The sequence below is a fragment of the Muntiacus reevesi genome, chromosome 21, assembly GCF_963930625.1.
Source record: "Muntiacus reevesi chromosome 21, mMunRee1.1, whole genome shotgun sequence".
In the NCBI taxonomy this organism is placed as follows: domain Eukaryota; kingdom Metazoa; phylum Chordata; class Mammalia; order Artiodactyla; family Cervidae; genus Muntiacus; species Muntiacus reevesi.
In genome coordinates, this window is record NC_089269.1 from 3,455,453 (window position 1) to 3,477,100 (window position 21,648).

The window sequence follows — 21,648 nt, forward strand, 5'->3', positions numbered from 1 at the left end:
CAACCTCCAGGCCTCAGGCTCATGTCTCCTGTCAGATCAGCAGCAGCATTAGATTAAAAATAAAATGCTCAATAAATGTAATGCACTTGAGTCGTACTGAAACCAACCCCCCAACCTAGTCTGTAGGAAAAATGTCTTCCATGATGGTCACTGGTGCTGAAAAGGTCGGAGACGACTGATCTAAGACACTGTCTATGGGAATAGAGGGGAGAGGGGGTGGGCTCATGAAAGAATAGAAAATTTTAGCAATGATTGAACATAGAAATGAGAATGATGAGTCAAAAATACTCCCAAATTCAGTAATTTGACTAGGATAAAAGAAGTGTCATGAATGGAAATAGAAAAGCAACTTATAGGGTAAGAGAATGAATTTCATGTATTCATTCAACAAATATTTATTGTGGGGTCACTATGTGTACACTTCTTCTTAAAGGACAGGCGATAGAGGAGTAAAACAGGGCCCGCAGGTCCTGGCCCTCATGAGCTTAAATTCTAGTATGGAAGACAGTAACAAATAAGTAAACAAAAAATATGTCATTTCAGACAATGGTAGGTCTATAGAGAAAAATAAAGTGGGTGAGGGGATGGAGTGAATTAGGAATTGGTAGGGCAATGAAGGGTTATATTTTATTTAATTTTGATTTTTGGGGGGGCACACCATGCGGCTTGCAGTTCTCTGACCAGGGACTGAAACTGGGCCACAGAGCAGTGAAAGCCTAGAATCCCCACAGGTGGTTATATTTTAGATAGAAGAGCCAGGTAAGATCTCTGTAAGGAGGCAGTGTTCTGGGAATTCCCTGGCAGTCCAATGATCAGGACTTGACACTGTCACTGATGTGGCCTGGATTTGGCTCCTAGTCAGGGAACTGAGATCTGGCAAGCTGTGTAGCGAAGCCAGAGGGTGGGGGAGAAGGCTATGCTTTTCTAGACACTTGAATGAGTGAACAAGTAGGCGAAGACTTCCAGGAAGAAGCTTCCTGAGGGAAGAAACGGCGAGTGCAAAGGCCCTGAGGCAGGAACGCATTGGGTTTATTCTTGGGATAGCATAAGGGCCACTGTTGGGGGCAGACTGGTGGGGTGGGTGGGTAATGTAGGGGCAGACAGGTAGGGCCAGGCCAGCAGCACCTCTCAGGGCGTGGCAGGGAGTTTATGTCTCCAGGGCTGTGGGCGGTCATTGGAAGGGAATAATGACAAGGTGATTGGGTTTCAAAGGTGCTGCATCTGCCATTGAGGACAACAGTGCTCCCACAGGAGTGACTGTGGGATGACTGGAGATCCAGGTGGACAAAGTGATGGGGAATAATCCCCCCAGACCGTCCTGCTTAGAGGAAGTCCAGTATGCATTCAGCAGGGCTTTACCTACCTGGTCTCCAACTCCTAAGTGCCCTCAGCAAACAGAGAAGGCTCTACAGACTGGACGGTTATACTTTGCTGTGGGTGCAGTTGGTGGCATTAAAGCAGCAGCTGCTCTCCTTACCATCTTCCCTCCACCTCAACCTGGAACAGACTTTTTTTTTAGTTTTCCTTTGAGTAGCCCTGCCAGATGACACTCATTTCTATGCAGTGCAGAGCAGCTAACATGTAGGGTCCAGTGTGGGTTCAGCAGTGACTGCAAGATTTTGGGGGGCATCTCTGTTTACTAATAGAACTGTCTGAAGACCCTGGGCTGCTATGGGAAATTCCTATCATGAATTCATGAGCTCATGTACTTTGTTGATTCTGTGGACTGCTGAGATTGATTAGTGTATAAAGGCTGACATCTGGTGGTTCAGGCTGAGTATTGTTGGTTCACTTGTTGATGATGCCAATGATCATTCTTTGGAATATTTAAAAATGTTAAACTACTTGTATTCATCGCTGCCAAAGAACAGCTTCTGAGTGTCCTGAGGAGCGACACAAGAGGGTTAGAGCTTAGCAATGCGAGGATTGTGTCCACATTTCCTAAAATGTGAGCATTTGTGCATGACAAGCAAATCAGGTGTGGAAAACACCGCAGAGGGTGGAGGCTCTGGGCGCAGTGCCTCCTCCCACAGGAGTGATGTGCCATCCAAAGAGCCAGCCCCGTTTTAGCTTTCACTTGGCCTGGAAGAGTCCTTCTCCTCTTTTTTTTTTCAGTTGATGCTGATTCTTGTTCCAGGCACAGCTAAAACTCACTCCCCCAGTTCCCTTAGACACGGCTCCTTAAAATTCTTCCGTTTTAAATTAAAAAAATAAAAATTAAAAAAATATTTAAAAAATAAATTTAAAATTCTTCCTTTTTTTTCTTCTTCTTTTTTTAATGTGAGCCATTTTCAAAGACTCTGTTGAGTCTGCTACAGTGTGCTTCTGTTTTGTGTTTTGGTGTTTGGTCTCCAGGCATATGCAGGTGTTTAGCTCCCGGATCAGGGATCGAATCCCCACCCCCCCGCATTGGAAGGGGACGTCTCAACCACTGGACCACTAGAGAAGTCCCCAAGTCCTTTAGTTCTTAATGACATCTATATGTCATTATAGCTTGGCCTGCCACTTATCTTCCTTTTCTCTCCTTTGACTTTTTTCTTTATATTTATTTATTGTGTCCACCCTTGCTATTCAACTGGTGTGTAAACTCCAGAAGGAGAGGTCAGGAAAGAAATCTTTGCCTCCTGGAATCCTTGACACTTCGCCTAATGCCCTGCGCACTCCATAAAGTGTGTGATGTACTAGACAGAGGTGGCAGCCAGCAGCCGCCCTTGCTCTGTCTCCTTGGGCCCCGAGGGCCGCTGTGGAAGGGAATGGTCAGCTGCTGGGCCTGCTTTGGAGCTTATTCAGTTTACCCTCTTTACCCATCAGGTCTCTCTTGAGCTAGTGTCATGTCTTCACTCCCTTTCCCCCCGCTGGTTACTGGGGGGTGCAAGGCATCTGAATGTTTCCCATCTCCAGAGAATGCTATCCCAAACATAAACTATGCAAATGGCTTTCTCTGAAGGTAGGCGGTGCACGGTATCCTCAGCTGGGCGTGGGCGCTGAGGACCCGGTGAGGACGGGCGACGTCACCCCAGCTGGGCGTGGGCGCTGAGGACCCGGTGAGGACCGGCGACGTCACCCCAGCTGGGCGTGGGCGCTGAGGACCCGGTGAGGACGGGCGACGTCACCCCAGCTGGGCGTGGGCGCTGAGGACCCGGTGAGGACGGGCGACGTCACCCCAGCTGGGCGTGGGCGCTGAGGACCCGGTGAGGACGGGCGACGTCTCCTCAGCTGGGCGTGGGCGCTGAGGACCCGGTGAGGACGGGCGACGTCACCCCAGCTGGGCGTGGGCGCTGAGGACCCGGTGAGGACGGGCGACGTCACCCCAGCTGGGCGTGGGCGCTGAGGAGCCGGTGAGGACGGGCGACGTCACCCCAGCTGGGCGTGGGCGCTGAGGACCCGGTGAGGACGGGCGACGTCACCCCAGCTGGGCGTGGGCGCTGAGGACCCGGTGAGGACGGGCGACGTCACCCCAGCTGGGCGTGGGCGCTGAGGACCCGGTGAGGACGGGCGACGTCTCCTCAGCTGGGCGTGGGCGCTGAGGACCCGGTGAGGACGGGCGACGTCACCCCAGCTGGGCGTGGGCGCTGAGGACCCGGTGAGGACGGGCGACGTCACCCCAGCTGGGCGTGGGCGCTGAGGACCCGGTGAGGACCGGCGACGTCACCCCAGCTGGGCGTGGGCGCTGAGGACCCGGTGAGGACGGGCGACGTCACCTCAGCTGGGCGTGGGCGCTGAGGACCCGGTGAGGACGGGCGACGTCTCCTCAGCTGGGCGTGGGCGCTGAGGACCCGGTGAGGACGGGCGACGTCACCCCAGCTGGGCGTGGGCGCTGAGGAGCCGGTGAGGACGGGCGACGTCACCCCAGCTGGGCGTGGGCGCTGAGGACCCGGTGAGGACGGGCGACGTCACCCCAGCTGGGCGTGGGCGCTGAGGACCCGGTGAGGACGGGCGACGTCACCTCAGCTGGGCGTGGGCGCTGAGGACCCGGTGAGGACGGGCGACGTCTCCTCAGCTGGGCGTGGGCGCTGAGGACCCGGTGAGGACGGGCGACGTCACCTCAGCTGGGCGTGTGCGCTGAGGACCCGGTGAGGACGGGCGACGTCACCCCAGCTGGGCGTGGGCGCTGAGGACCCGGTGAGGACGGGCGACGTCTCCTCAGCTGGGCGTGGGCGCTGAGGACCCGGTGAGGACGGGCGACGTCTCCTCAGCTGGGCGTGGGCGCTGAGGACCCGGTGAGGACGGGCGACGTCACCTCAGCTGGGCGTGTGCGCTGAGGACCCGGTGAGGACCGGCGACGTCACCTCAGCTGGGCGTGTGCGCTGAGGACCCGGTGAGGACCGGCGACGTCACCTCAGCTGGGCGTGTGCGCTGAGGACCCGGTGAGGACGGGCGACGTCACCCCAGCTGGGCGTGGGCGCTGAGGACCCGGTGAGGACGGGCGACGTCTCCTCAGCTGGGCGTGGGCGCTGAGGACCCGGTGAGGACGGGCGACGTCACCTCAGCTGGGCGTGGGCGCTGAGGACCCGGTGAGGACGGGCGACGTCACCTCAGCTGGGCGTGGGCGCTGAGGACCCGGTGAGGACGGGCGACGTCACCTCAGCTGGGCGTGGGCGCTGAGGACCCGGTGAGGACGGGCGACGTCACAGCGGCAGCAGCCACGGAACTCTGCTCCGGAACTTCTTTTGGCCCACTGTCAGTTTCACTGCTTTTCATAGTAAACACAACCTTGGAGAACATTTGGCCATTCTGAAAGTAAAGTGTAATGTTAGGACGACATGTGAAACAACGCCTTGCATGATAACTCACTCCGAATGGGTTCTAGGCATCTCCAACTGGCTAGTGGGCCCTAGAAATGAACTGTTGACACCTATACTTTTTGAAATTGTAAAGTAGTTAACGTTTACTTTAATGAGAGTTAGCATCCTCTCATCCATTCTCTCTCTGCTCCCCACCTCACCGCCCTCCCATCTCTGTCCTCCACATGCCCACAGCCTGGTCAACAATCTTCTATATGGGCCCTTTCTGGCCTAGACGGTCTCTCTGACTCATTAGTGTCTCATGAAATGCATATACTTTTTTTCATTCTCTCAAGGCCATTTCTCCTGGTAGAAATGAAATTAAATAAAGGAATCCCCGTTTACACGATACTCTTCTGAGAAAACCTCAATCCTCCACCCAATTAAAATTTATTGCTCCTTGAAAAGAAGTTTTGATAAGGCCCAGCGGGAGGATGTTTGAGCTAAAGGCCTTTTAGGGTTCCTCAAACACTTTTGTTTCTCTAGAGTGGCCACCTCCTGCCGAGGGCAGCTGCCCCAGGGAATGGTTACGCCAGCGCAGCAGCCGTATTTCTGGTTGTTAAGGAGATAAAGGAAAAGCCCATTGGGCGTGCTAAATGACTTCTAGAAATGATGCTTCCGGAAGAGGGGAGGTTGAGGGAGAACTCACATAGAGCACTTGGGCCCCACCTTCTGGCTGACTAGCAGCCCCCTCCTGAACCTTGACTCTTTCCTCCACCTCCTGAGGTCCTCCAGTCCTCAGGCACACAGCGCTCTTGCCCTCTGCTGCATCTCCCTCTGTGCTTGTCCAGTGTTGAGCTTGCACGGAAGAAAGACCCTCCTTCTGCCTACGACAAAGGAGGAAATGCAGTCCTGTCATAGCCGCTCACACAGGTTGGAACAGTGGGTGGCATAGTCCAGCAGAAGCGCTAGGGACTGTGTTCTAAATTCAGTTTATCATTGATTTGACTCTGGGCAATTAGTATGCCTTTCTAGCCTTTTATTTTCCTTATATTTAACATGGAGAAAACAATGTCAGATATAGCACATTTGATCATCATGACTAGGATGAAATGATAAAAAAATGATATAATAAACATGAGTAAAATAAAAATTCTGTAAAAGGTGGATCTAGAATGAGCTGAAACGTAATCTTGGCAAAGCAATCTTGGAAAGTAGATTTTGTTTTTAACGTCAGCCAACTAAAACATGCCCCCACCCTACAGTACAGCATTTTCTGTACGGTTTAGGTATATGATTCCTCTAGCCTCCTTGAGGGAAAGGGCTATTTCAGTTTTGTATCCTTCCCTCCTCCCATAGCATATGCCTACAGTAGAGAAAATAGGTTAAATAAATGCTTTGATTTGAAAGACATGGAGATGATGTCTGCATTTGAGCTGGGTGAAGGGACAAGTCATTGAGGCATCCACGTGTCTGGCCTGGGTGTGTTGGTGACATTCACTTGCACACAGAACCACAGAAGAATAGCTTCAGGGCAGACACAGTAAACATCATTGAGTCAGTTGTGGTAATGCTGGGTTTGAGCTACTTGTGGCCATTCACCTTGAAATATCTAACAGGAAGTTGGAGACCTAGGTCTGGAGCTCAGAAAATATAGGTTTGAGGGTCATCAGTAAAGTCATGAAGGAATCTTGCATAAAATACAGAGAGAGTCTTGACAGCATACAGTCAGGACAGTGTTTGATACCCTTGATGACTCCCTCTTCCTGAAAAGCTTCCCCCTTGGCCTCCAATGTACTGCCCTCTCCTGTTTCTCTCCTGAACCTCTGGGCATTGCTCAGCAGGTTTCTCTCTTTCATCCAGCACACGAGTTTAGAGGGCCCTGGGGCTCAGTCCTTGGCTCTGTCTTGTGGTGATAGATCACCTAGACTGACAGCTTTAAAGATCATTTCTATCTGATAGCTTGCAAAGTTTGATCCTAAGTCTAGACTTTTCTTTAGCATTCCAGACTCACAGAGAACAGACTATTTTATGTCTCCGCTTGGAGGTTTGATAGGCGTCTCAAACTCACATGCCTACAACCTAGTTCCTAAACCCCACCCCACCAGACCTGTTCCCATCAGAGTGTTTAGTAGCTCATCCGAAGGCATCTCCATCCTTCTCCTTGCCCGGGCACAAACCCTTGGAGTTATTCTTGATCAGAATTTTCTCCCACTTTGTTCTCATTTGTTTCATCAGCAAATCCTGTTGACTCTACTCCATTCAAAATTCAATCTCTGGCTGCCTCTTATGACGTCTGCTCTTACCCCAAAGCCAAGTACCATTTTCTCCCTCCTGAATTAACTCTTTCTTGTTACCCCTGATTCTACCCTCTCCCTCTGTTTTTAACCACAGCCACAGTAAATTAAAAAAAAAAAAAAAATCAGATGATGTCACTCTTCTGCTCGAAAACCTCTTGTGGCTTCCTATCTCACATAGAGCAGAAATGCCCAGATCCTCACCGTCGCCTGTGAGGCTCTATAATCTGGTCTCTGGATGCTTCTTGGACCTCATGGCCTACTCTTTCTTTTACCAACCTTAGTCACTCAAAATTTCAGGCAAGAACCCCACCTCAAGGCCTTTTCATTTGCTTTCTTTCTAGAAATTTCTTCCCGTTCTTACTTATGACTCTCTCCTGTAACTCTATGTAAATGTCACCTTATGGAGGCCTTCTCTGATCACTGGTTAAAAATGGAAACTCTGCATATCCAAGATTTTTTATTCCCTTTCCCTTTTATTTTTCTCCTTAGCACTAACTCCTGTTTTACATGTCATATTTTTACTCATTTACTTTTAATTCTGTCTTTTGTTGGAATATAAGCTTTATGAGGGCAGGAATGAGATTTTTTTTTTTCACTGATGTATCCATAGACCTTACAATAATTCCTGGCATATTATTGCATCTCTAATATATATTGATATAAAATGAGGCATGAGGAATAATATAAGGAGATTCCTGAGAAGTATTAACATTTAAGGGACATTTAAATCTCCATTGAAATAAATATTTTTAAAAATTATTATGAATTGTATTTCTATTTAAAATATGTATTATACTTGGATTCGGCCTGATTTCTTTTGGGTTGGCCCAGTTACTTTGATCAAGTAGCTTTATTGAAGTATTATTGACATAAGTGAAAGCATTGACATGTGTGTCTATGAGGTGAAACCATCATCACAATTGAGATAATGCATATATTCATTCAAAACTTTTCCGATCTCTTGAAATCCTTCCCTCCTGCCCCTTCTCACTCCTTCAGCCCTCCTCTCCCCACCCAGTCCCTAGGCAACCACTCATGTGCTTTGTCAGGACAAATTAGTTACTGTTTCTAGAATTTTATAAGATGGAATCCTGCAGTGGATACTCTTTTGTCTGGCTTATTTCACTCAGCAAATTATTTTGAAATGCTTCCATGCTGTAGCACATGTTCATAGTGTATCCTTTTGTTTGCTGAAGAATAATTAATGATGGACATTTGGATTGTTTCCAAATAGAGCATTTGGAACATTCACAGAGTCCAATTTCTTTGTTTCTGAGTTCAGGATAATAGAACTTCACTTCACCGACTGCTAAACAGAAAACTCAGATGGGCTGTATAAAACTTCACTGGGAGCGAGGGTCAGGCTTGAAGAGGTTGATGAGATTTGGCCAAGTTGACTGCAGACACGCTGCTGATGGCCTGCCTTGGCTTCAGCCTGCATTATATTTCCTGACTAGGTGAATCATGTCAGGAGTCTTAGACATATCAGAGGTGCAGCAGTGAACACACTAGCTGATTTATGGGTCCTTTGAAAGACAGACTCAGCCTCCTGATAGGGAGGACATGATGTGACAGGGTTATACTGCTAATGTTCCCTGGGTTTTGACCCCAGTTTCTGCCTGCTGCCTAGCTTTTGAAGCTCAGGCCTGTTATAATTTTACAAACCATTTTTTTTTGTTGTTGTTCTCTGGCCCTCAACCACATATCTAGGCCAAATTCCTGTTTTCAAAGTTTTGCCAACATGCATTATCTGTTTTTTTTTTTTTTTTTTTTTTTTCACACCAATTCAAGTGGCTGCAATTGAATCTGCTTTCTGATTTGGCCTGTCTGGTCTTCTCTTGGGAGGCATTAGCACATGACTGACAAGTTAATAGAGGGCAGAAATTGATTGCAGAGGTTTAGGTATAGAATATGGATTTTATTTTGGCTTGTTTACAAGTATGTGGTAAGCCGTAAGAGTAAACTGTGAATATTTGTCCGTTATTTTCTGAAGCCCTGTGGATTTCTGTGAGCTGTTTAACTGCTGGTTTTCCCACTGCAGATGTGTGCCTGGTGTCTGAAAATCCCTCTGACTTTCACTTTTGCTCTCATGGAGCAGTTGCTGTGGAGAGCTCGGATGATGCTGAAGAACTGCTGGCCACGGATGTAAGGCTTGTTATTTATCAGAGCAAAGTCTGGTAATGACAGTGAGACATGGAAGAAAGCATCTTAGATCTTCTCTCTTCCGAAGGGTCCTGGAGAAGTGACCTTCCTTCCCCTAGGGGTGGAGAGTGGAAGGAGCCCCTATAGGACTGCTTCTGTCCAGAGTTTTATACTTATTTATTTTGTCAGTATAGTAACTGATACATATAGAAAAGTAGGAAGATGCTTCAATGCAATGATAACCACTGTTTTCAGTCTTTTATTTTTTTTCTCTTTGGGATTGCTATTATGTAGTTGTTTGGGTGTTTTTTTAAATCAAGGATCATAATCATTCTACATATGCTATTTGATATATCATTTGCTTTTTGATTAATGTTTAGGATTTTCAGTGTTATTACAAACTCTTCATAAACATTTAATGGATACTTAATATTTTATCAGACATTTGTTCTATAGTTTATTTAACCATTCTCCTATTGTTAGACTCAAGGTTGAGGTTTTTTTTCTTCTACTATGGTGAATATCTTTGTAGGTGAGTACATTCCTGTATATCAGATTCATCTTATGCTAGATTTCTAAGAGGTGGGATTATGAAATTTTTAAATCTCCCGATACATATTCTAATTAAATACTAGAAGGATTACCGATTTCCACCCTCCTGAGTGTGTGAGACCACACTTCTTAACCATGTGCAGTGGCTTCTTAGGGTGCTGTTCTTTGGTGAGATAGCTCTTCTTTTCTTAAATACTTCCTTTTGCCAGTCTTTAAAATGAATCTGGAATAAATCTGGGAGAACATATGGGATCCCAGAAATAAGCAACCCATCAGATATGGTGCTACTTTATCCCACAACCATGAAAGGCAAAATAATTGAGCTCATATAGCCAGTTAATGATAGATTATTGAAGGGAGAAGAGAGGAGCAGGAGAGGAGAAGGCATCTGAGGAGAGTTCTAAAACTACTGAGTTAAACAAGTCAAGTCACATGCCTTCCTAATTTTCTCTTAAAGGGATGAGCAGGCTGCAGGTGACCAAGCGCCAACAGTGCGCTTTGAAACCAGTTTGCATCGGCGTGAACAGAACTGTCCCACTCAGGGCTGGGTGGTCCGTCTCCTTCTCTCCGGCAGGCAGCCCGTGGGCCACAGGTGGAGGGAGGTGTGACATAGCGGAGGTGAGGTGCTTACTGCAGCCATCTGCTTCTCTTTTTACAGCAAGCCATGGACACCTTGGGCTTTCTTCCTGATGAGAAGTATGGATCTTATAAACTCACTGGAGCCATCCTGCACTTTGGAAACATGAAATTCAAGCAGAAACCCAGAGAAGAGCAAGTGGAAGCAGATGGCACAGAAAGTAAGGATTACTTTTGTAAACAGGGCATATAGGCTTTTCAAATCCTGGACCCTAGGCCTACTCCCTTTTCTTGCAGTTAACTCACCTCTTGGTTTTTAGGAAATGTTGAAATTAATCAGTGATTTCCTTCAACTGATGCCCCCTAAATATTTTATCTTTCAATCACCATTTCTTTGTAGGATCCTTGTATCTCAGAATAAGACACATTCCTTAATTAATTATTGATGATGCCAGTCAATTTGCTAAACTTGGGTGATAATAGGATTGACTAAGGTACACTGTGCCTTCAGCATAGACTCTAGAGAAAAACAGAAAAAGGAGCAAATCACCATGAGATGTATGAAGCAACATAATGAAGGTACGAAGAAAGATTTTTAGGATTCCAAAGCTGGAATGTTCACTAAGTTGAAAACAAAACTCTGCTTTTTATTCACATTATAAAAATTTATAGTCACGCCTGCTTACCAAAAAGATCTATAATGAGTGATCTGTCTAGAATGATCATTAAAATAGAAAATCACAATTATGAAAAGAAGGAATCATAGTCATAATGAGTTCATTTAATACAATTCCTGGCATCTGAAACAAAAAGAGAACAGAACATTCACTCAAATCTTTCAACAAATATTTTTTAAAATTTTGTATTTTCAGTGGTGATAAAATATACACAACATAAAATCTTACCCATTTTTAAGTGTTCACATCAGTGGCATTAAGTCCTTTCACACTGTTGTGCAACCACCGTTGCTACTAATCTCCAGAACTCTTTTGTCATCCCAAACTGAAACCTGGTATAAAGCAATAACTCCCTATTACTCCCTTCCCCTAGCCCCTAGGAAGCATTATTTTGCTTTCTGCCTCTATAAATTTGACTATTATGCATACATAATATTATGTATACATAAATATTATGCATAATATTTAATATTATGCATAATAAATAAATATGCATAATATTATGCACACGTAAATGGAATCATACAATGTTTGTCCTTTAGTGTCTGATCTATTTCACTTAGCATAATGTCTTCAGGACATGTTGCAGTAAGTGTCAGAATTTCATCCCTTTTTAAAGGCCAGATAATATTCCGTCACATGTATGTGCTTCTTTTTGTTTACCTGTTCATTTGCAGACACGTGAGTTGCTTCTACTTTTCACTACAGAGCAATGCTGCTGTTAGCATTAGCGTTCACTTATCTGTTTGAGCCTGTGTATTCTGTTCTTTTTTGTCTATGCCCAGAAGTAGAATTGCTGGATGAAATGATAATTCTATGTTTAATCTTTTGAGGAACCCCCACACTGTTTTTCTGTGGCAGCAGCACCATTTCACACTCCCAACAGCGAGGCACAAGGGTTCCAGTTTTTCCACACCCTCAACACCACTTGTTTGTTCTCTGTTTTTTTGATAAGAGTCATCTGTGTGGATACGCGGTGCTATCTCAGTTGTGCTTTTATTTGCATTTCCCTAATGATTAGTGATGTTGAGTACCTTTCAGGGACTTGCTAGACATTTGTATATCTTCTTTGGAGAAATACCTATTCAATTCCTTTGCCTGTTTTTGGATTGGGTTATTTGTTTTTCTGTTGTTTCACAGATAGTTTTTGAGGCCAGTGCTAGAGATATACCTGTGAACAAAATATCATCTCTGTCCTGACTGTTTAGTGTGGGAGATAGACAATATATACATAAATGGACAAGTACACGCATGAAATCAGAATGAAAAAGCAGAATAAGAGAATACGGAGTAATAGGAATTGAAGGTTTTCGTTGCTAGGGTGGCCAAAAAGCTGGCCTAGAGACGAGGACTTGGGAGCTCGGACGAGGATGCAGTGAGAGCAGGGATGCGGGAGCTCGGACGAGGATGCAGTGAGAGATGTTTTCTGTCGCTGTTCTGCAGTTACTCCGTTGTGCCGATTGTTAGCACAATATATGCATCGTTCCAACATATTAATATGTACTTTCCTGGTCTCTTGTTGGCTTTTTTTGTTAATTTTGTCATTGTTTTTTTTTTTTTTTTGCTTTTTCCATGCTTTCAAACAAAGTTTTAAAAATTGTCTTTATTACAAAAGCAGGATACAGTTATCAAGCATAAGATACAGATAAGCAGATGAAGCAAGTCGTCTCATCCAGTCTCCATGGTGGTTCCTTCTCAGCTTCCTTGCTGTTGTCACCTCATCTGCCTTCCTTCTAACTGCTCCAGAGTCGCTGGTCTCGACCCTTTTCTCTGCTCATTTTTTAGCTGATGATCTCAAACTCAACTTGTGTAGAACTGAATTCTCCACCTCTTCCTGCCCCTGCTACCAACTCTTCATTTCTCAGTCTTCTTACTAAACGTCAGCTGGACTCCCCAGGTTGCCCTGACTCAAATCATGGGTAGCTTAGAGTCATCCTGAACTCCTCTCTTTTTTATTGTCTCTACCTTTAAACATACGTAAAACCATCCACAACTATCCCTAGCCTACGCCTCCATTTCTCACCAGAAAACCCAGTAGCCTCCTCCCTGATCTCCACCCTCATCCCATCACTGTGCACGGAGCAGCCAGCAATGGTCCTTCCCATATCCCATATCCCCTCCTCTCACAAGTGGCTCCCAATCTTCAGTATAGCCTCCTTGTCTTTTCTGATATCTCTCCAAATCTCTCTCTAATCCCATCTCCCTATTGGGACTGATACTATGAAATTTTTCTTTGATCTTTTTCCTAGTTTATGGCACAGAGCTCTTACTTTGGAATTTTCTGAGTTATGAGATCGATAAGGGTGCATTTTATGTTGACAAGGTGACTTTTGGACTGTGCCTGTAGATGGGGTCTGGTGACCACAAGAACTAACCATGCGATTAGAGAATTGGAACTTTCAGTCCCATCTCTGTCAGGACAGAGGAGAGGGACTAGAGATGAAGTTCAGTCACCAGTGGTCAATGCCTATGTAATGAAGCCTTCATGAAATCTTAAAAGGACAGTGTTCAGAGAGCTTTTGGGTTGCTGAGCTTGTGGAAATTTGGGGAGATCGGCATGCTTGGAGAGAGTGTGGAGGTTCTGCACCCTTTCCCCATAACTTTCTCTAGGCATCTCTCCTATTTGGCTATTCTTGGATTGTATTCTTTTATACTAAATCATTGATTTAGTACATAAAGTGTCTTTCTGAGTTCTGTGAGCCTTTGAAAATTCAGTTCAGTTCAGTCATGTCCGACTCTTTGCGACCCCATGGACTGCAGCATGCCAGCCTCCCTGTCCATCACCAACTTCCAGAGTTTACTCAAACTCATGTTCATTGAAGTGGTGATGCCATCCAGCCATCTCATGTCCCCTTCTCCTCCTGCCTTCCGTCTTTCCCAGCATCAGGAAATGAGTCAGTTCTCTTTTCAAATGGGTCAGTTCTTCACATCAGGTGGACAAAGTATTGGAGTTTCAGCTTCAGCACCAGTCCTTCCAATGAATATTCAGGACTGATTTCCTTTTGAATTGACTGGTTGGATCTCTTTGTTGTCCAAGGGACTCTCAAGAGTCTTCTCCAACACCACAGTTCAAGAACATCAATTCTTTGGCACTCACCTTTCTTTATACTCCAACTCTCACATCCATACATGACTACTGGAAAAACCATAGCCTTCACTAGATGGACCTTTGTTGGCAAAGTAATATCTCTGCTTTTTAATATGCTGTCTAGGTTGGTCATAGCTCTTCTTCCAAGGAGGAAACGTTTTTTAATTTCATGGCTGCAGTCACCATCTGCAGTGATTTTGGAATCCCCAAAAATAAAATCAGACACTGTTTCCACTGTTTCCCCATCTATTTGCCATGAATTGATAGAACCAGATACCATGATCTTAATTTTCTGAATGTTGAGTTTTAAGCCAACTTTTTCACTTTCCTCTTTCACTTTCATCAAGAGGCTCTTTAGTTCTTCTTCACTTTCTGCCATAACGGTGGTGTCATCTGCATATCTGAGGTTATTGATATTTTTCCCGGCAATCTTGATTCCAGCTTGTGCTTCATCCAGTCCAGCATTTCTCATGATGTGCTCTGCATATAAGTTAAATAAGCAGGGTGACAATATACAGCCTTGACGTACTCCTTTCCCAATTTGGAACCAGTCTTTTGTTCCATGTCCAGTTCTAACTGTGTCTTCTTGACCTGCATACAGGTTTCTCAAGAGGCAGGTCAAGTGGTCTGGTATTTCCATATCTTTAAGAATTTTCCAGTTTGTTGTAATCCACACAGTCAAAGGCTTTGTCATAGTCAATAAAGCAGAAATAGATGTTTTTCCGGAAACTCTCTTGCTTTTTTGATGATCCAGCAGATGTTGGCAATTTGATCTCTGGTTCATCTGCCTTTGCTAAATCTAGCTTGAACATCTGGAAGTTCACAGTTCATGTATTATTGAAGCCTGGCTTGGAGAATTTTGAGCATTACTTCACTAGTGTGTGAGATGAGTGCAACTGTGTGGTAGTTTGAGCATTCTTTGGGATTGCCTTTTTTGGGGATTGGAATGAAAACTGACCTTTTCCAGTCCTGTGGTCACTGCTGAGTTTTCCCAATTTGCTGGCGTATTGAGTGCAGCACTTTCACAGCATCATCTTATAGAATTTGAAATAGCTCAACTGGAATTCCATCACCTCCACTTGCTTTGTTTGTAGTGATGTTTCTTAACGCCCACTTGACTTCACATTCCAGGATGTCTGGCTCTAGGTGAGTGATCACACCATTGTGATTATCTGGGTCGTGAAGATCTTTTTTGTATAGTTCTTCTGTGTATTCTTGCCACCTCTTCCTAATATCGTCTGGTTCTGTTAGGTCCATACTATTTCTGTCCCTTATTGTGCCCATCTTTGCATGAAATGTTCCCTTGGTATCTCTAATTTTCTTGAAGAGATCTCTAGTCTTTCCCATTCTATTGTTTTCCTCTATTTCTTTGCACTGAGGAAGGCTTTCTTATCTCTCCTTGCTATTCTTTGGAACTCTGCATTCAAATGGGAATATCTTTCCTTTTCTCCTTTGCTTTTTGCTTGTCTTCTTTTCACAGCTATTTGTAAGGCCTCCTCACACAATCATTTTGCCTTTTTGCATTTCTTTCTCTTGGGGATGGTCTTGATCCCTGCCGCCTGTACAATGTCATGAACCTCTGTCCATAGTTCTTCAGGTACTGTGTCTATCAGATCTAATCCCTTGAAAATTAAATCTAGCAAATTAACTGAACCCAAGTAGGGTGTCCCAACTGTAGCTGGTCGGTCAGTAGCCTCAGCAACAACCTGGAGCTTCATTTGGTATTAGAAGTGGAGGGAGCAGTCTTGTGTCAGTAGGACTGAACTCAGCCTGTGGAATCTGACGCAGTCGCTGGCGGCTGGTGTCAGAATTGTGCTGAGCGCAAGGCCATCCGTCTGGTGTCACAGGACCGCTTGGCGTGGACCCACCCGCCTCAGCGGGATCAGGGGCAGCGCCCTCACCTGCCCTTCCCCCCACCTCTCACTCCTCTCGCTCACTCCACGGATCTCTCGGCTCCTCTGGGAGTGTTCGAGCAATCCTGTTGCAGGACTTTTTCACCAACTCCTCCTGCTCTCTGGGCCTCTCCCTAGGTATCCTCACGGCCCACTCCCTCACTTTGGCAGGGTGACATCTTGGCTGTCACCTCATCAGAAAACTCTTCCGTGACAACCCCCACCTCTCTTATCATCCTCTACCTCCTTACTCTGAATATCTTTGTCTGTGTCATTCATAACAGCTGCTTTTTACTGGCTATCTTACTCCCCAATCTCCATCAGATGGGAGCTCCGTAAGAGCAGGGGTCTAATCTGGTGCGCACTGCTGTATTTCCAGGCATTAATACAGTGGCTGGCCCTGTATTATATGTAGCACTTACCATAGTAGTAATTAATTCTTTGTTAAATGAATCCTACCTGCTCAGGGACCGTCAGTTAATGTCGTAGGACATATCCTATGCTTTTTTTTTTTTTCCTAACTGACTGACTTTGTCACTATACTCATCAATATTAACAGTTGTTTTCTTCTTGTCAATTAGCCAGGTTTTATTTTATTTATATGTATTAATAAAGCTAACACTTGTGTAGGCTATCACCTATTTACATTGTTTCTTTTTTAAATTTTTGTTTCAATCATTAACCCATTTTTAAAATTGAGGCACAGATTTTTTTTTTCTTATTGGTTTCTAAGGGCTCTTAATATATTAAGCCTTGGTAATTTTCTTCCAGTTAATCATTTAGGAAGTAGTTGAAGGAGCTGGACAGATGGAAAAGAGAGTGAAAAGAGGAAGGGCCCCAAACCAAAGGGGACAGTCTTAGCTTTACCTCTTTCTTGAGTTCAAGTCCCACATTCCTAACTTTCTACTGCACGTTCTCCTGCTACCCTAAACTCTGCATGCAAAGACGCAGTGTATCATCTTCTTCAAGTGATGTATCACCATTGACTTCTCTTCATATCCACAGTACTGCCCTTCTCTCTGCTTCTCAGGCTAGAAACGTCTTCCTCGTGTTTCTCGGCCTTTTGCTCTTTCTTGTTACGAGCTTAGACTTTTCAGCACCTTGCACTCCACTGTCCCACAGTAGGTTCACTTTCTGTAATTGTCTCCCTCTGGTCTGCTTTGCACACTTCCACAAAGTTAATCTTTCTGATTAATTTGCCATTAATTTGTTATGCTGATTAATTTGCCATTTCTCTGCTAAAAGCCCCTTTAATATAGCCCATTATTTAAATAATACCTTCCAGAGGTATCAGGTGTCTCCTGTGGCCACAAGTCACCTGCTCCTCTGTTTATCTCACTTTCTAACTTCTCAGTCCAATCTGCCGTCTTTGACCATCACTGCACTGCCCTCCTCTGGGCCTTGAAGTCATGTTGTTCTCTCTTTCAGAAATGCTTGTTCTCCCATATTTGCCCATCAAAACCCTCCACATCCTTCAGGGCTCTGACCAAATGTTGCTTCTTTCTTGAAATCTTCCCTGTTCATGCAGTCCAAAAGAGATCTTTCTCTCTCTTTCAAACTGATGATACTTATAGTTTGTCTCTTATAGACAGTTGTTTTACTGACTTGCTATTTTTGCCTGTTTTATTTACTGTCATGGATTATAAACTCCTTAATGTCAAGGATTTTTGTCTTATTTATCTATCCTCTTACCATAGCATCTGGTACCAGGCCTTGCACATAGCAAGTGCTCAGAAATTGTTCAATAAATTTAAAAAGTGTGAACAGCTCAGAAACCTTATATATAAGATGATTGAAGGTCATTTTCAAAACCTTTTTTTCACGTTAGCCAGATTGTGATTTGACAAAACTGGATTTCGTTTCTGTTTGTATCTTGCTGTTTACATATCAGACTGCACTGGGATGGAACTGTCCCTCTGTTTTTCTCTGCTTCCTTATCTGTTTTCAGGTGCCATCAGAATTGTTCTCTCCATCTTCCAATTAAACTTGCCAGATCTGGACACCGTTCTCTAGAGAGTAGTTCTCAGACTTGGCCGCACATTAGAATCACTGGGGGAGCTTTTCTATTCCTGAAGCCCAGGCCTTACCCAGACCAAAGGAAATCAACCTCTGAGGGTGGATGCGGGCATCAGGGCTTGTGTTACAACCTGCCAGGTGACCCCAATGTGCAGCCAGGGTTAAGGACTGTTCTCCACCCCTCGTACCCTCATGTGTATCAGAGTCACCTGGTGAAATGCTAAAAGTAAACCCTAACCTCCTCCAGCGAGCAAGTGCTCTGATCTTTTATGAACTCTCCAGGCCATCCTGACCCACATCTCAAACCCACAGTGTTTGAGAACCCCTGCTAGCTAAACCTCTCCCAGGTAAGATGGTACAACCCGGTTAAAATTCATGGTTTGATTCACCAGGTCCTATAAAATGATGTTTGTTTTGGGGGGATTTTTATAAAGCCTCTTCTGGGAGCACATCAGGTCACACAATGAAAATCCGTTTACAGGTGGTGCTGTCTTCATGACGGCATCTCCTGAATGTTACGAGAACTGTTTTTCACCAGTTTACACTATTTTCATCTAGGTTGTGACACTATAAATTTTTAATGCAAAGGAAGTAATTTTGAGGAGGGGAACATGACAACTGTTATTTCTGTTAAAAAATAAAGAAGCTGAATAACATGTGATGTTTAATGTACGCCTTTGGGATAAATCCAAGGCACACTACCCCTTTGTCTGCAGATCCTTGAATGTCTCTGGAGTGGGAGAGAAATAATTCTGTAACACTGAAGGCTATTTCTATTAGAGCTTACGGTGGGATACTACAGAGAATTTGGGTTTCCTTTGTTCATGGATGAACATAGACTCAAAGAACTGTCATTAACAGTGGAAAAAGATTGTGTGAAATTGAGACTATTATTACCTACATTGTCCATTTGAATGCCTCCAAAGCATAGAGAACTGAAGTCCTGTCCATTTTTCCTGGACAGATATTGTGGAATTGTTCATTTTTCACATTGTTGGTTACTGTTCAGCTCCACTCAGATTCATCAGGCACATTACATTTCTCCCTTCCTTTGAAATATTTTCATTTTGGGTTAGATGCTCTTCAAATTTTCCTTTGGCTCAAAAAGTCTATGATTCTGACCCCTTGGCTTTTCAACTTGAAATAATCAGAACTTTGTCTCCAAACATGGTGCTGTTAACTAGAACAACTCAGTATAGAACCGGCATGTCTGCTCTACTTTTGGTTTTTCCACTTATTTTCCCAAACAGTCTTTGCATTTTGAAAGATTTCATAGCAATGGAGTTCCTAGGCCATTATCATTGATAAGAAGTAGATAGAATTTGTAGATACATTTCTACAATGTATAGTATATATTGACTTTGCATGCTAAGTCGCTTCAGTTGTGTCTGACTCTTTGTGACCCCAGGACGGTAGCCGACCAGGCTCCTCTGTCCATGGGATTCTCTAGGCAAGAACACTGGAGTGGGTTGCTATTTCCTTTAGTTAACAAGTAAATCAAACATTTCAAGCTTTTGTAGTCTTTGTGAAAACTTTAAAGGCCCCACAAAAAGGATGGATGTTGTTAATACAGATGACATATAGCTATTTAATTGCATTTTGTTTTTGATTTATTTTCTATTTATGGTCATTGCTCAGGAAATTTTGTACTTCTTAATGAAGTAAGAAAAGACTGCATTTCCTTCTATTCTAAGACATTAACTTTGTGGAGTGACTACATCAGATATATATCTCAGGATTCATATAACATGGGAGACAGCAGAGAGGTTTCAGCTAAGCAACATATTCCTTTTGTTTGATAACTGAAAAAAATAAGCAGCTTAAACTGTGTTTATAGCTTTTCGCCTGTGGCATTCTTTCGTGTTATTGTCATTTTTTAACACCTGATGTGATACATGCTTATTTACTTTTCCTTCTGATAACACTCATTCTTCATTTCTTTCCTTAGAAAAAAAATACCATTCTATATCAGAACAATGGTGTGGGTTGTAAGTCTTCTTGTTAGGCAGCAGAGGGCGCTGTGGGGCAGAGACTCGCTGAAGAGGAGCGGCGTTTGAGAGATACCGGGCGAGTGTCCCGGCTTCCGTTGATAGGTGTTGAATTACCCAACCATCTGGTCCAAGTTCTGGTTCCATTGAAAGGAGCTACAAATATATATATGTAGAAGGGGGAAATAGGCAAATAATGAAAATGTCATTTTCATCCTCTTCAGATGAATAATTCTTTTCAGAAGAGGACCAATATCAAGAAATAGATTTTTTTTTTAATTGGGCTATAATTCTCATATTATAAAATTATCCTTTAAAAATACACAGTTCAGTGAGTTTGAGCATATTCAGAAGGTTGTTTGGCTAACACGTCTTTATTCCCGAAAAGAGAGCTTGTTTACAAAAGTAGTTACTCCCCGTTCCTTTTTGTCCTAGCCCTGCAACTACAAATCTACTTTCTGTCTCTCTGGATTTATCTATTCTGGACAGTTCATATAAATAAAGCCATATAATATATGCCCTTTGTGTCAGGCTTCTCCACTTACTATGATGTTTTCAACCCTCAATCATGTTGTAGCATACATCAATACTTCATTCCTTTTTGTAGTTAAAAAAATGTTCTGTGGAATTAATATCCTGCATTTTGTTTATCCATTTATCAGTTGATGAACATTTGTGTTTTTTCCTTTTCTTGACCATTGTGAGTAATGCTGCTAGGAACATTTGTGTACAACTATTTTGTGTGAACATATGTTTTTATTTCTCTTGGATGTATACCTCGGGGTGGAATTGTTGGATCCTGCAGTAACTATGTTTAACTTCTGGCTGCCAAACAGTTTCCTACAGTGGCTGAACCGTTGTACATTCTAGCAGTGTGTGAAGTTTTCAACTTCTCCACTTCTTCACCAACACTCATTGTCTTTTTGATTCTAGCCGTTCTAATGAGTGTGTAGTGGCATTTCACTGTGATTTTGATTGGCATTTACAAGAAATAGAGTCTTTTAGGATCACTTAGGGTCCATGAATTTGTTTCAGAACTACAATTTACTTGCTACATCATTCTAACCACACCATCTTTCCACCTTCTGGGTTATCTATTGGGCTCTAGCGGAGATTGAACTTTAACAATGTTTTCCTTCTTCTCGCCCCTCTCTTTCCTCTTTCTACTTTCTCTCTCCCTCTCTCCCTCCCTCCTTCTCTTCTTTTCCTTCCTTTCTTCTGACCAGATGCTGGCAAGGCTGCTTTCCTCATGGGCATTAACTCCTCTGAGCTGGTGAAGGGCTTGATCCATCCTAGAATCAAAGTTGGTAATGAATATGTTATTAGAAGTCAAAATGTAGAACAGGTAAGTTGCTTCCAGAGTATTATGATTCTATCCTCTTATACTAATTGTACACTGATTTTATTTGTGTATTTTTCAACTTCTGATGTCTGTAACAAGGGCTTCTATAAAAAAGTGAAAAAGAATTACTATGATGAGTATTCTGTTCTCATCTGTGATGTACACCACAGTGAATGCTCTTGTGTTAAGAGTCTTTCTAGTCTGAAAGATACCATTTTGAGTTTCCCCTTAAGCAACAAGTCTCTTCAGATTCAGGGAAGTCCTTTACTTTTTATAATAAATATCTTTGTGGTATAGCTAAGAGGCTCTTAAAGGTACAGTTTCTGACATGAGTAAAATTGGTAAATTGAA

General features: G+C 43.9%; 1 protein-coding gene across 1 annotated transcript in view; it reads left to right on the top strand.

The window, feature by feature from the left end:
* Nucleotides 1-21,648, top strand: part of MYH15 (myosin heavy chain 15) — a 144,754-nt gene that overhangs the window by 24,192 nt on the left and 98,914 nt on the right. The window contains exons 11-13 of the mRNA XM_065913562.1: nucleotides 9,066-9,169; nucleotides 10,377-10,515; nucleotides 21,182-21,300. Coding sequence (XP_065769634.1) covers nucleotides 9,066-9,169; nucleotides 10,377-10,515; nucleotides 21,182-21,300 — 362 coding nt within the window. The remainder of the gene's footprint in view (nucleotides 1-9,065; nucleotides 9,170-10,376; nucleotides 10,516-21,181; nucleotides 21,301-21,648) is intronic.